Source organism: Tiliqua scincoides, chromosome 7 (genome assembly GCF_035046505.1).
Source record: "Tiliqua scincoides isolate rTilSci1 chromosome 7, rTilSci1.hap2, whole genome shotgun sequence".
Classification (NCBI taxonomy): domain Eukaryota; kingdom Metazoa; phylum Chordata; class Lepidosauria; order Squamata; family Scincidae; genus Tiliqua; species Tiliqua scincoides.
This window is the reverse complement of record NC_089827.1, coordinates 79583604-79596148: the sequence shown is the minus strand read 5'-3', so window position 1 is coordinate 79596148 and position 12545 is coordinate 79583604. Positions and strand designations below refer to the sequence as shown.

The 12545-nt window shown below is 43.1% G+C and overlaps 1 protein-coding gene across 2 annotated transcripts in view; it reads right to left on the bottom strand.

The window, feature by feature from the left end:
* Window positions 1-3531: 3531 nt before the first annotated feature.
* The window catches only part of RAP1B (RAP1B, member of RAS oncogene family), a 39007-nt gene continuing 29993 nt past the window's right edge, over window positions 3532-12545 (bottom strand). For both annotated transcript variants that reach the window (XM_066633460.1, XM_066633461.1), the window contains 2 exons: window positions 8666-8781; window positions 3532-4862 (listed from right to left, as the gene is read on the bottom strand). In XM_066633460.1, the coding sequence (XP_066489557.1) occupies window positions 8695-8781 (87 nt within the window). In that variant the 3' untranslated portion in view covers window positions 3532-4862; window positions 8666-8694. The remainder of the gene's footprint in view (window positions 4863-8665; window positions 8782-12545) is intronic.

The following is a 12545-nucleotide window of genomic DNA, read 5'->3' as shown; positions in this document are numbered from 1 at the left end:
CTCAATGCGCGGGGACAGTGTCCCCAGAGGGTCAGATTTATAAAAAAGGGAGCCTGGCGAGAGGAACAGACGCGTACAGACCCGGACGACAGCGCCACCCTCCGCCGCGGAGGACCAAGCTCCTCCCTCTGCTCGCGAAAGCTCTCCTGCGGCAGTGACCATTCAGTGGCAGGGCAGGATTGCGCATGCGTGGAGCCGCCTTTCCAGGCGGAGTGACAGAAGGGCACTGGGTAGGGCACCTCACCTGCCTCCCCACCCACCCACCCACACGTCCCTGCAGCAGACACTGCTGGACAGTGGGGGCGGACGGACACTGAGCTGCTGAAACCAAGAACATGTGGTGAATGGGCAGGCAGGTGAGGCAGAGCCTCCCCTCTGGAGTCCTTTGAAAAGTGCCACTGCTGTGGGAGGCACCCAAGCACCCACAACCCATGGGCTCTGCAGCAGAGGGAGGCACCCAAGCTCTGTGCGTGGATTGGGGGTGTTTGGGTGCCTCACACAGCTGTGGTGCTTTTCGAAGGACTCCAGTGGGGAGGCTCTGCCTCACCTGTGTCTCCTCCCACCCACCCACCACACATCCCTGCAGCCTCCCCCAAACAGCCTGCAAGGGGAGCAATGGACCAACAGGAACGATTCGATTCAGTTCTCCACATCAGAAAGCGTGCAACCCAGAGAATCACATAAGAAGATCAGGCCAAAGGCCCATCTGGCCCACAATATGAGGTCAGATGAATACATCTATCCGAAAACAGATGACCACTCACTAGACAGCGTGGACAAGACAAATCCCATTGTTGCACTGAAATAGACATCTGCACACCGCAGTCCCCAGTTCTTGTGACAGGACTTTGGTAACCAAGATGAGTGTTGATTCAGGCTGGGTCATTCCCATTCCTTCAAAAGCATTGCATTTGTTTAGGAATTGTCAGCATCTGGGCAAGGGTACTTTGCATGCAACTTTCATCTACCTCCACTACAGGAGCTGCCTCCTGCCACAGCTCAAGCCATTGTTAATGCTACTGTTCCATGGCACACTCTTTCGTTCAATGCTCCATTTTCTAGGAATGGGAAGCAACTACTGCACTGCCATCCAAGCTTACCCTGTCACTTCCAATTTGAACATGTGAATCACTGATGATGTATTTCAAGCCAGTAAGTTTGCAAACTGAATGTAGTTCTAGTCAACTTATAGTTTGTCAAATTCCAAGAACTCATCCACACCTCCAGTTTTTGATTTAAAATTTGTATTGGCAACCTTCAGTCTCGAAAGACTATGGTATCGTGCTCCGAAAGGTGGTTCTGGCACAGCGTCTAGTGTGGCTGAAAAGGCCAATCCGGGAGTGACAATCCCTTCCACACTGGGAGCAAGTGCAGTCTGTCCCTGGTCTGTCTCCCTGGCTATGGGCCTTCCTTCTTTGCCTCTTAGCCTCAGACTGTTGGCAAAATCGCGCACTGGATTTAAAATTAACACCATTATTTTTGCCTCCTTCACTGGCATGGAAATTTAAAGAACATATGCTTAGCCATGAGGACTTGCTAGCTGCAGCTGGGTACTATAGGCTCTAGAATGTTTCTACTGAAATCAGTAAATTACTGCAGCATTAGTGGGGTGTGAATTATGACCATGATAATTTAATGTTGTGCCTGTTGTCTTGTGTGCTCCCTGGGGCATTTGGCGGGCCACTGTGAGATACAGGAAGCTGGACTAGATGGGCCTTTGGCCTGATCCAGCTGGGCTGTTCTTAAGTTCTTAATGTTGATAATTTCAGTTGGTTTGCCAGCTGCAGCTGTATGGTTATCCATTCCACAGTGACATCAAAACAGGACAATTTTAAGAGGTGCTATGTGGGGTCACCCTTGAAGACAGTTCAGAAACTGCAATTACTGCACAATGCAGTGGCCTGTGTGCTTGTTGGAAGTAGGCGGTTCAACTCTTGTCAGACCGCTACTCCAGCAAGCTGCAATGGCTGCCCATTCATTTCTTGGACCAACTCAGGTTGCTAGTTTTGATCCCTAAAGCTCTATATGGCTTAGGGTCAGTGTATTTAAGAGACCACCTTGTTCCATACAATCTGGCTCATCTTCTCTAGTCATCGGAGAGGGCCTTCTTATGGGGTGCCTTTAGCCATGAAGGTGGGAAGGGTGGTGGCAAGGATTAGGGCCTTCTCCATAGCGGCACCAACTTTGTGGAATTCCCTCTCTCTTAGGGCACAATCCTAACCAGGTCTACTCAGAAGTAAGTCCTATTTTGTTCAATGGGGCTTACTCTCAGGAAAGTGTGGTTAGGACTGCAGCCTCAATCTGTGAACTGCTCCCTCCTTAGAGGCTTTACTGTAGCACAGCGGTTTTCAGGGAGAGTTTGAACCACAGTAAGTCTTGGCAGGGGGTTAAGTCAGGATCATGTCGTTAATGGGGCTGCAGGGACCAGGATGTACTCACCAGTCCTGGATGTGCAGCAGGATGTGCAGCAGCGTTCCTGGGGTGTGGGGAGCCCACGAGCGTCTGCAGGGCTCCCTAGGTAATCAAAAGTAAAAGTGGAACGACTGTGCTCCACTTCTGGTTTTGCAGAGGTTTTGCAGTGGACTGCGCTCCACTTCTGGTTTTGCTCCACTTTCACTTCTGACAACCTGGGGAGCCCTGCAGATGCTCACACAGGGCTCCCCACACCCCAGGAAGGCTGCTACAGGGACTGGTGAGTACATCCTGGTCCCTGCAGCCCTTTTAAGGATGCAATCCTGGGGATCAAATTGCTGCCGCCTGCTGCCTCCTTGCTGCTCCCACCCCTTAAGGGGGCAGAGGCCAGTTTGAAAACCACTGCTGTAGCCTTTTGAGCTTTTTAATATGGGCACTCAGGGTTCTTTCATGTTGATTAGTTTTATGGTGTTTAATTGTCAGCTGCTGGTTTAATTGTCAGCTGCTGGTTTGTTCTGCTTTTTATTACCCTTGACTTTTCATGAGGTTTTTTTTAGGTCATTTCTGGATCCTGGAATTTTAAAATTTACATTTTTAAAAATTTGATTATGCTTATATTTTTTGTATTGCATTTGGAAGCCGCTTTGAATGCCTGAGAGGGAGATAAAGCAAATTTGTGAATAAAATTAAATAACACAGGCCAACACACATTTTGCTTCCTTAAACATTACATCAATTCCTCGGTATATTTGGGGTGCTAATTTCAAAAATGGCATCCATTTTGCCCTATCACGTCTGGTTTTGGAGAAATGGCATAGCCTCTTTAGTGAATGGTTCAAGCAGCTTCCTCATGAGGAAGCCTACACTATGGCTTCCTCATGAGGATGCCATTTGAACCATTCACTAATGAGGCTATACTATATCTCCAAAACTGGATGTGATAGGGCAAAATGGATGTCATTTTTGGAATTGGCACCCTAAATTCCTATCAAACCACCATAAAGTTTGGGAAAAACTTTTCTGACCCTCAATTTTGTAGGCCTGTGTAATTTAGGATCATGCGTACAACTGGATTGACTTGGAGAAGCTGGACAAATGATAGTTTCTTATAGTCCCAAATTCTACTTGTCCAGAAGGAAAGCTTTAATTTCTTATTGCTGACTTCATTGAAATATTACACAAAACATTCGGTTAAAGGTAAGTTGTAATGCAAGCCCTTGCATGGCAATCCAAATTTATTGAACTACTGATGCTAAGTCATACAAAATTGCACCACTTTAATTAAGGCTTTTAGTTTACATTTGGCCACCTCAAAGCAGTTGTAACATTAGGTTGGTCAATTTAAATACTGTGGCTCCCTGTTGGATTTTACACGCAATCTTTACACCCAAACGTTAATGCATACAAAGCAACAAGGCATTGTTAAATAAATCGGCAAAGGGTAATTACTGCAACTTAGGCCCTGGGACCAATTACACATGATTAAAATTACTTCACACATTCACATCCACAGTACTCTTCCACCATTTAACATCTCAACCAAAACGTTACACATGTAAAACAATCACTAACAGGCAAAAGTACTAAACCTGTATATTTGGTATTGCAAATACACTTATGCATGAGCAAGCAAGGGAATTCACAGTGAGAATCTACAGCTGCAGAAGCCCGAAAATGATTTACAAAAAATTGTTAAATCATTAAAAAATTGTTTTAAAATATACACTTCTTGTTGTAGACCCCCACTGTACACACAACTATAAACATTGTTCCCTATGTAAACAAGGAAAAGGAAACATACAATAAAAAGTTGAAAAATCTGGACATTTCCTTCCCAACAGATATTAAAGGCAATGTCTTCAGTCAGACATTATACTGAAAGGACGCATTTAAAGACTAGATCACCGTCTCCACAGTTTTTTTTTATCCTAAAATTAAAAAACTATATAGCTGTTGTGTTAATCAAAGCGCTTTTGTACAATACAATGATGATCCTGTATTTCTCTTAAAAAAGTTACAATAAGCTACAAATACCGATGAAGCAAAGTTATCTGGAGTAGTCTATATAGGAGCTCTTTGGACTTTCTTGTATTACGCTAAAATAGTGGTGCTTTTCAGATTTACATTATTGTACTCTCCAATAGGAAGTATGGGGTTTGTTGCAGTATACAGTACAGGTTTCATACATGTACAACATTGGTGGATGAACAATGTCTCTTATCAGTTAATACTGGATGCAAGCTCTGGTTTTACCAGTTGCATACACTTAGATTATTTATAAGTAAAAATCTCTTGTGACTCTGGAAAGTGATTAGAATGTGCAAACTGATGTAGTAGCTGTCATCCATTTCACAAAGGGTACCACCACAGGAAAGTCCATTTGAAGATGTTGGTAGGTTTAATAAAGTTGGAATGCTGGCACTGTTGTAGTCAGCAACAGTTCTTCAGACCTGGAACAATGAAGAATGAAAGTTCAGTATCTAAAATGGTTTTAAGCAGTGAAGGTAAATCATTGGGTTGCATCCTAAGGAACACAGAAGGAAATAAGGTGGCAGACTGTGCTGTTCCACATGCACTTGAGCCAAGTGCATGAGAAAGGAATTGCACAACCACATGCGATAGCTGTGCGACACGTTGCACAAGCTAAAAATATTCAGTTTGAACTTCTGAGTGTGACAACCTCTTAGTATCACTGCTGCATGCTGAAGCCTCCTTATGTGAGGGGAAGGGGAACTTATGGTACAACTTGTGTTAAAATACAAGATACTACAGGTTGCTTTCCTAGCTCCTATTTCCAAATTTTGTGTAACTGAGTACAAACCTGGCCATGTCTACTCAGACCCACTGAGTTCAATAGGCATGTACAGGATTGAAGCCTTATTTCTTATGACCCATGGTCCTGAAAAGTAAAGTTGATTCAATGTACATGAAAGGTCATATACAGAATAACTCTCAATGGACAAGACCTCCTGGCTGCCAAAAGACATTGCTATTGTAAATATACATAAACCTTCCACACACCTCTCTATTCCAGCCATTTTCAACTACTGTGCCATGGCACACTTGTGTGCCGTGACTTGTCTGCAAGTGTGCCATGGGAGTTTGGGGGAGAGTTATTTATTAGTAGGCCATTTGGGGATCGGAGCCCCTCACCAGCACTGTGGTGTGCCTTGTCAATCTGATGATTGATAATGTGCAGTGATAATTTTAGCACCTTGTCAGTGTGTTGTGAGATGAAAAAGGATGGAAATCACTGCTCTACCCTAATTCTGTTTTATTCATACAACAACCCTGTGAAGTAGATTAGGGTGAAAAACGTTGATTGGCCTAAGGCTACCCAGGGAGCTTAATGGGTAAGTGGAGATTTGAAGTTAGGTTTTCCAGATTTAGTTTAACATTCTAAACTCTACATTACACTGGCACTGGACATGGGATAGCACAAAAATAAACTGAAGGTCAGAAGACGGGCATTGCAAGCATGACAGCAGGGACGCAAGGACCACAAATAAGTGTGAGAGGCAGTCTGGCCTCCAAACTATCATAATATACAATAAACCTTTTGGTGGAATTTAGAAATTCCTGATACCAGCAGTGAACTGGACCTGTAAAAAGCAACATCATTTTCTTACTTCAACACATATTAACAAAGTGTTCTCTCCATCCCTTCTGCACCCAGGAATCTGCAAGTGCTCCATATTATTGAGCTGTTTTTCCCCACTGCCACAGCAATGGATGCTACTCTCAAAATTACTCTGCAGCTCTGGTGGTCTCTGAGCAGCTTCCTTTGTATGTATATGTTGCCAATATCTGCACAGCTGCCTTCAAAGGTGCGCCTGCTTCCAACCAAGCCAATTTTAAAGTCGGAGGTTTACACCTTGAATTTCTGTACACTGGAGACTTCCTGTACATTTTTCTCCATTAGTCAAAAGGCAAATCATGGAGGGGAAGAATTGCATCTGTCTAGAAAGTAGAAATGCCGTCTGCATGGATAGAAATTACTAAAAGATATTCCTTTGTCACTAAAGTAATCTGCCAATTATTCTTCCCCTTGTGTTTCAAGATGCTTCATATATTTTGTCAAAGAAGAAATTTCTATATGTAAAATGAGTTTGTCAAAATTGAAAATGAATCTGTCTGTTATACAAAGTCTTAATTTTAGTTGTACCCAGGAAGTACCAGAAATTGCATCATCCACACCTTGCACCTCTGGCCATTGAGATGCAGTAAATATACTTTATTTGGATGAATCCCTACCTAGCCACAAGGCATAATAGATACTGGTGTTTGAAAATAGTGTTATTTATCTTACTCAGAAGTAAGCCTATTGTGTTCAGTAAGACTTGGGCTGTCTATCTTACTCACCAGAAACAAACACCTCTATTAATGGATCACCATGGCAACCTAACTAAACTCAGAATTACTGCAAAGATAAAGTGAGATTCAAATGTATTTAAACCCACCTTGAACCCTTGGAACAGAGGTTTACTTAAAAAATATGAAATAGTATGATCCTAATAGGTTTCCTTTAGCACAATAATTGAAAGTGGCATATCTACAGAGGTTCCATATTCTATTCTCCCTTTTCACTTTCCTATTCAATTCATAAGACAATTTTTAAAAAAAAAGTTTTAATAAAAACAGTTTTAAAAAGATAGCCTTGATAACAATCTCACTATGTTCTTTAGACTACAAAGGGCACGTGAGCCGCTTCAATTAAAGGGGTGAGTCACTAAATTCAGCATATCTAAGAACAGTCATAACTAGTCTGCATCTTTAAAGCTAGTCAACAAACATTCTGATCCTAGGCAGAAAAATCAGAAATCAATTCTGCTGTATCCCATGGGACATAAAGCCAAGGTGAGTGTAAATAAGAATGAAGCCTCGATCAACAAAGAAAAAAAGGGATGAAGCAGAAGAACAAGGTGGGGGCTGGGGCAGAAAAAATCTCAGATTGAAATTTAATCCCATCAGCTCTATGCAGGATTCTCCATACACAAAATCCAAAAAGGGAACGGTCAGGTCTCAAAATATATACGCTATAAAATTTATGTGATCAGATAATCCAAACATAACAGTATTAATACACTTCACAAAGGAGTACTAGACAGTATAATGTCCATGGCATAGGACGCTGGTCCCGGACACACTCATTTTGACATTCATGGAATCCCAACAGTGCGATCCTATCATTGTGCCGTGTTGGTGCAGCAGTCACTGTGTTGGCATGAGCTGTCGACTCAAGCAAGCAGTGCCAGTGGGAAGGCCTTGCACCTTAAATGTCCAAGTATATAAAAAATGGCATGAATCACTGAAATGGCCTGAGTTTTCCTTAGCCGTTTCACCCATAATAAAAAAAATTAGAGCTCGTACAATGTGCACTGAGTTATGGAACGGCAGTTCATACCTTTCCAAAATGCTAAGAATGAACTTTTCTCTTTGAAAATGAAACTGAAATTTCACAAACTGGCCACTGTCGTGGTGATGAAATGCCTTTTTGCTACCTTCCCTCCTTTCAAAGTTTCACCTTGACATACAGTCTGTTCTCATCATATATTAGAATTCTGAAACAGTCTTTGTTCTGGACGTAATCTCATCCACTTACAAGTTATGTGTGCATAAACGGATGGAGTATTTTGTGGATATTAAAAACTATATATTTTTGGGTAATGGAACCTAAGTTTCCAATACAGAAAGACTACATTTGCTCAAGCATTGTTCTCATCCTCTATTTAGGCTCTATTTTTCCTTCCATATTTCTGAATTTGGCTTCAATTTCACAGTGATGTGTTCAACCAGTTAAAAGAAATTTAAACAGACAGGATCCTTGTTACTGGAAGTGGAAGTCCACTGGTAGAAGAGGATTTTCCTGCTTCCCCCTTTGCCCCTGCAAAGTTGCTTGAAAGGGCTGGGGGATCTTCCAGAATGGTGTGAATATGGCGTAGGAACCTACAGCAGGAAGAATTCCTGCGAATCAGGGAACTCTCTTTGCACAAGGGCACCTTTGGATTCTAGTCATAATTCTGAATTCTAGATCTGGCTTACACACAGTATGCAATCCCTCACATGTATGGCAACTGCACATCTGTTGCATGTAAACCAGTTGACTTTCAAATCAGAATTTAAAATATGAAACACAACTATCTGCATCTGTCCCAAGATAAATTTGGAGAAATCAGCCAGTTCCTAGTTTTAAGAAAATACACCACCACCAACTGCGGCTTTCACAACAAACCTCATTTATTTCCATTCTTACCTGGCTCAGTGCTACAGTACAGACATGTATTAAAGTAGTTGACATGAGGACTTTTTGCGTGCTTTTCCAGGCACAGGGGTTTTTCTGTTGATTTGCCGGACAAGGTCATAAAAGATCTGTAACACAGAGAATTTGCTTCATATATATTCAACGATTTCGAAGGAGTTTGGCCATTCCAGCTTTTCAACAACACCCAAATCTTCATTTTCATAACTCGTGCCGCTTACAGTCTCTCTCTCTGAATTCTCCTAATTGAGAAATGCAAGCTTTCCCAGTTTCTTCAGAAGTAACTTTTCACACAAGAAGTTTTATTAAATGCCTTCCCAATCGTTCAAATGAGATTCTTATTTGAACAACAGACAGTTCTAAAGCACAAGTAGGGACTCTCTTTTCTGTTAAGTTACACTCAGGTTTAAAAGGGACCTATTCTTTAAGGACTTTAATGGTGCGTCCAGCACAAGAATTCGGGGAATCAATTTTTCAACATTAAACACTAGAACGCAGCAAAATTCTGTCCTTGCTATTTGGGCTTTGAATTTGTACCCCAAGTGAAATGAGAAATAGGCCACAAGCTTACATGCGCCTTCCCCAGCTCATTCCGCCCCCCCCCCAGAGGTTCACGTAGCACCTGCTTCCACAGAACTGCTAAAGTGTCAATAGCACTTGTGCCCAAGACAGGAATTCAAAGGCAAATGAGGGATAAGAATATGGCAGCCACAAAAGTGAAAGTTTGACTTCAGCAACATCTTGCATCACAACTGCAAGACTGTTTTTAAAAATCCAAGGCAGTTTACACAGCATCAGGGTGAGGAAGTTTGATAATCAACTGCTAAAACAAAGTCTCTCAGAAAATTTTTGATGCATGCTCAAGTGCTATACGCATACCCTCTCAACTGTGACCCATTTTAATAATTTAAGTAGTAATGGGAGTAATTCTATCAAATTGCCAACATATATACCCTTTCAATGATGGCACATTATTAAAAGAGGCCAACAGATGCTCCACCAATCATGTTATTTGGTTCTCAACTCATTATGCCAGGTTTCCAAAGGGGCAAAAAATATTATTATTATTATTATTATTATTATTATTATTATTATTATTATTATTATTATTATTATTATTATTATCATCAATTTCTAACCTTCAAACTTCCCAAAAACCAGCTGCTCTAGCCTCAACAGCAGAACACAGTGTTATGATAATTTAGACCAAACTATTGTATTGTAGAAAGGATTTGTATAAGCAATGAAGTAAGTCCCCAAGATACATACTGGTTTCATTCTGGAGGTTTGTCTGGAAATCAGAACACACGCAAGTTGAAGCAGCCTTGTTGACCCAGTGCTATCATGCCTGTGCAACTGTACTATGTGAAAGTGTCATCCATAACTCGGACTTGCGTAACTAGGTGGCTAAGTGTACTTCAGTTCATTCAATGCACTAAACCAGGGGTATCCAAATGCCGGCCCTGGGGCCGCATGCGGCCCTCGAGGCCTCTCAATGCGGCCCTCAGGGAGCCCCCAGTTTCCAATGAGCCTCTGGTGCTCCAGAGATTTGTTGGAGCCCACACTGGCCCAACACAATTGCTCTCAGCGTGAGGGCAACTGTTTGACCTCCCGCATGAGCTGTGGGATGAGGGCTTCCTCCACTGCTTGCTGTTTCATCTCTGTGATGCTTTGTGCAAGGCCTTTTATAGGCCTTGAGCTATTGCAAGACCTTCATTCATTCATATAAGTTCCATCTCCAATATATTCATTTATGTAAACGTATTCAAATTTTAAATGTAAATTAATTCTTTTTCCCCCCGGCCCCCAACACAATGACAGAGAGATGATGTGGCCCTCCTGCCAAAAACTTTGGACACCCCTGCACTAAACGAATTATAGATTATGAAATTCCTAACCAGTTAATCAGGATTTCACAAATACACTCTCCAGAGGTGACCATCTTTTTCTCCAGGAAACAGCCCTGCCCATTTCATATGCCCAGAAAAAGAGAATGTTTGCCTGAACTATCCAAGAACTGTGAAGAAAAAAGGAGGAATAGCGACTTCTCTCTCCCTCTGCTAGGCTTTTGCAGAAACAGAAAGATACTGTTAACATCTTCTGCAAAGTTCAGTGTGAAGGTAAGAAAAGTATCTCTTCCTTTGCCACAGTTCACCAATAATTCAGGAGAGGAAAGGGTGGTTTGCCTCCTGTTGGTTTTTTCAGAGCACAAGGAAAGATTGAAGGGCAGGAGGTCTGGTCTAGAGGGCAGAGCCTCCGTTTCCCTGAAGATAACATCCGCAGGTCGCCAGTTCAAGGCCACCGGCACCATGAATGGTGAGACCTTGAAGCAGCTGACAAGCTGAGCCAAGTTATTCCACCTGGTCTTTGGTGTAAGCGAAGAAGAGTCTTGGCTGCCCTCCATGTGAGAGATGAAGGAGCTGTTTGACAGCTTGCGTGGGAGGAAACCGGAGGCCAGCATGTGATACCAGATCAAAAAAATCCATCTGAAATGTTGTGGTTCTTGAAAGATAGAACCTTTCTTCGATTGTAAAAATCCTTATGGGGATTTAGAATAGCGTGCCAATGCGAACTGCCTTGAATAAAGTCTGAGGAGAAATCTGACGACCAAGAAAGGCGGTATATAAATTCATGTATTATTATTACTATTATTGAAGACAACCATGAATAGCTGGAGACCAAAATTTGTGAACCCATACATACAATTAGCCTAAGGCAGGGCTGCTCGAATTCTGGCCCGCAGGCCACAAGTGGCCATCTCCAAGGGGCACTTGGCCCTCACCCCAGCCCCGCACTGGCCCGACGCATAAGCTCTGTGTCCTGCCTTCCCTCGCTGCTGCTGAGCTCAGTGGCAGTGAAGGAAAGACAAAGCCAGCAGCTGCGCAGGGCCTTTTATAGTGGGAAGGTAATGTAAGACTTGCAGGTCTTGCGTTACTTCCCACTATAAAAAGCCCTGCGTGTGCGCCAGGCCCGTCTTTCCCTGTCTGGCCCACAGGCAGGTTGCTCGTGAAACCAGAGGGGGGAAGACTGGGAAACCTGCCCGCCAGCCAGCCCGTGTGTGTGCGCACGCGAGGGAGGGAGGGAGGGCTGGCTGGCAGCAGCAGCACATGCTGCCCTAGCAAGCAAGGGAGAGCTATTAGGTGGGCAGGCAGGCAGGCAGGCAGACGAGCGGGCGGGTGGCCAGGCAGCAGCACATGCCGCCCTAGCGAGGAAGGGAGGGAGCACGGTTGGGTGGGCAAGCAGATGGGTGGCCAGGAAGCAGCACATGCTGCCCAAGCGAAGGAAGGAGGGAGGGCACGGGGGCAAGCCAGCGGGCGGATGTGTGTGAAAGTCTGGAAGATCCCGCCCCCCATTTGTGTGTGTGAATGGGATCATAAACTGGCTAGATGTTCCCCCTCATGAATTCAGTGAAATGAATTCATTCATCATTTTCCGTTTCTAATATATTCATTTATGTAAATTTATTCAAATTTGAAATGTAAATTAATTCTTTTTTTCGGCCCCCGACACAGTGTCAGAGAGATGATGTGGCCCTCCTTGTCAAAAACATGGAGCACCCCTGATCTAAGGAATGCTAGTGCACTGTCTTCACAGATTGCATCTTTTAGAAAAACTTACTAAGTCTGTTAGTGACGTAGTTAACAGAATTCATTTCTGAAATTCAGATTAAAAGAATGGCTCATTCTTTCTGATATGGAAGAAACTAAAGGCAGGAATAAAAAACAAACTATGGGTTCCATATAAAAAGCACCTGCACAATCCTGAACTTTCACTTGTGGAAGGTGTGGTTTTCACACTTCACTTACCCTCAAGAAAATCTGCTCTTAACATCTGGGAGGTATGCCAGAACAGTGTGGCATATGGATAAGAAGGT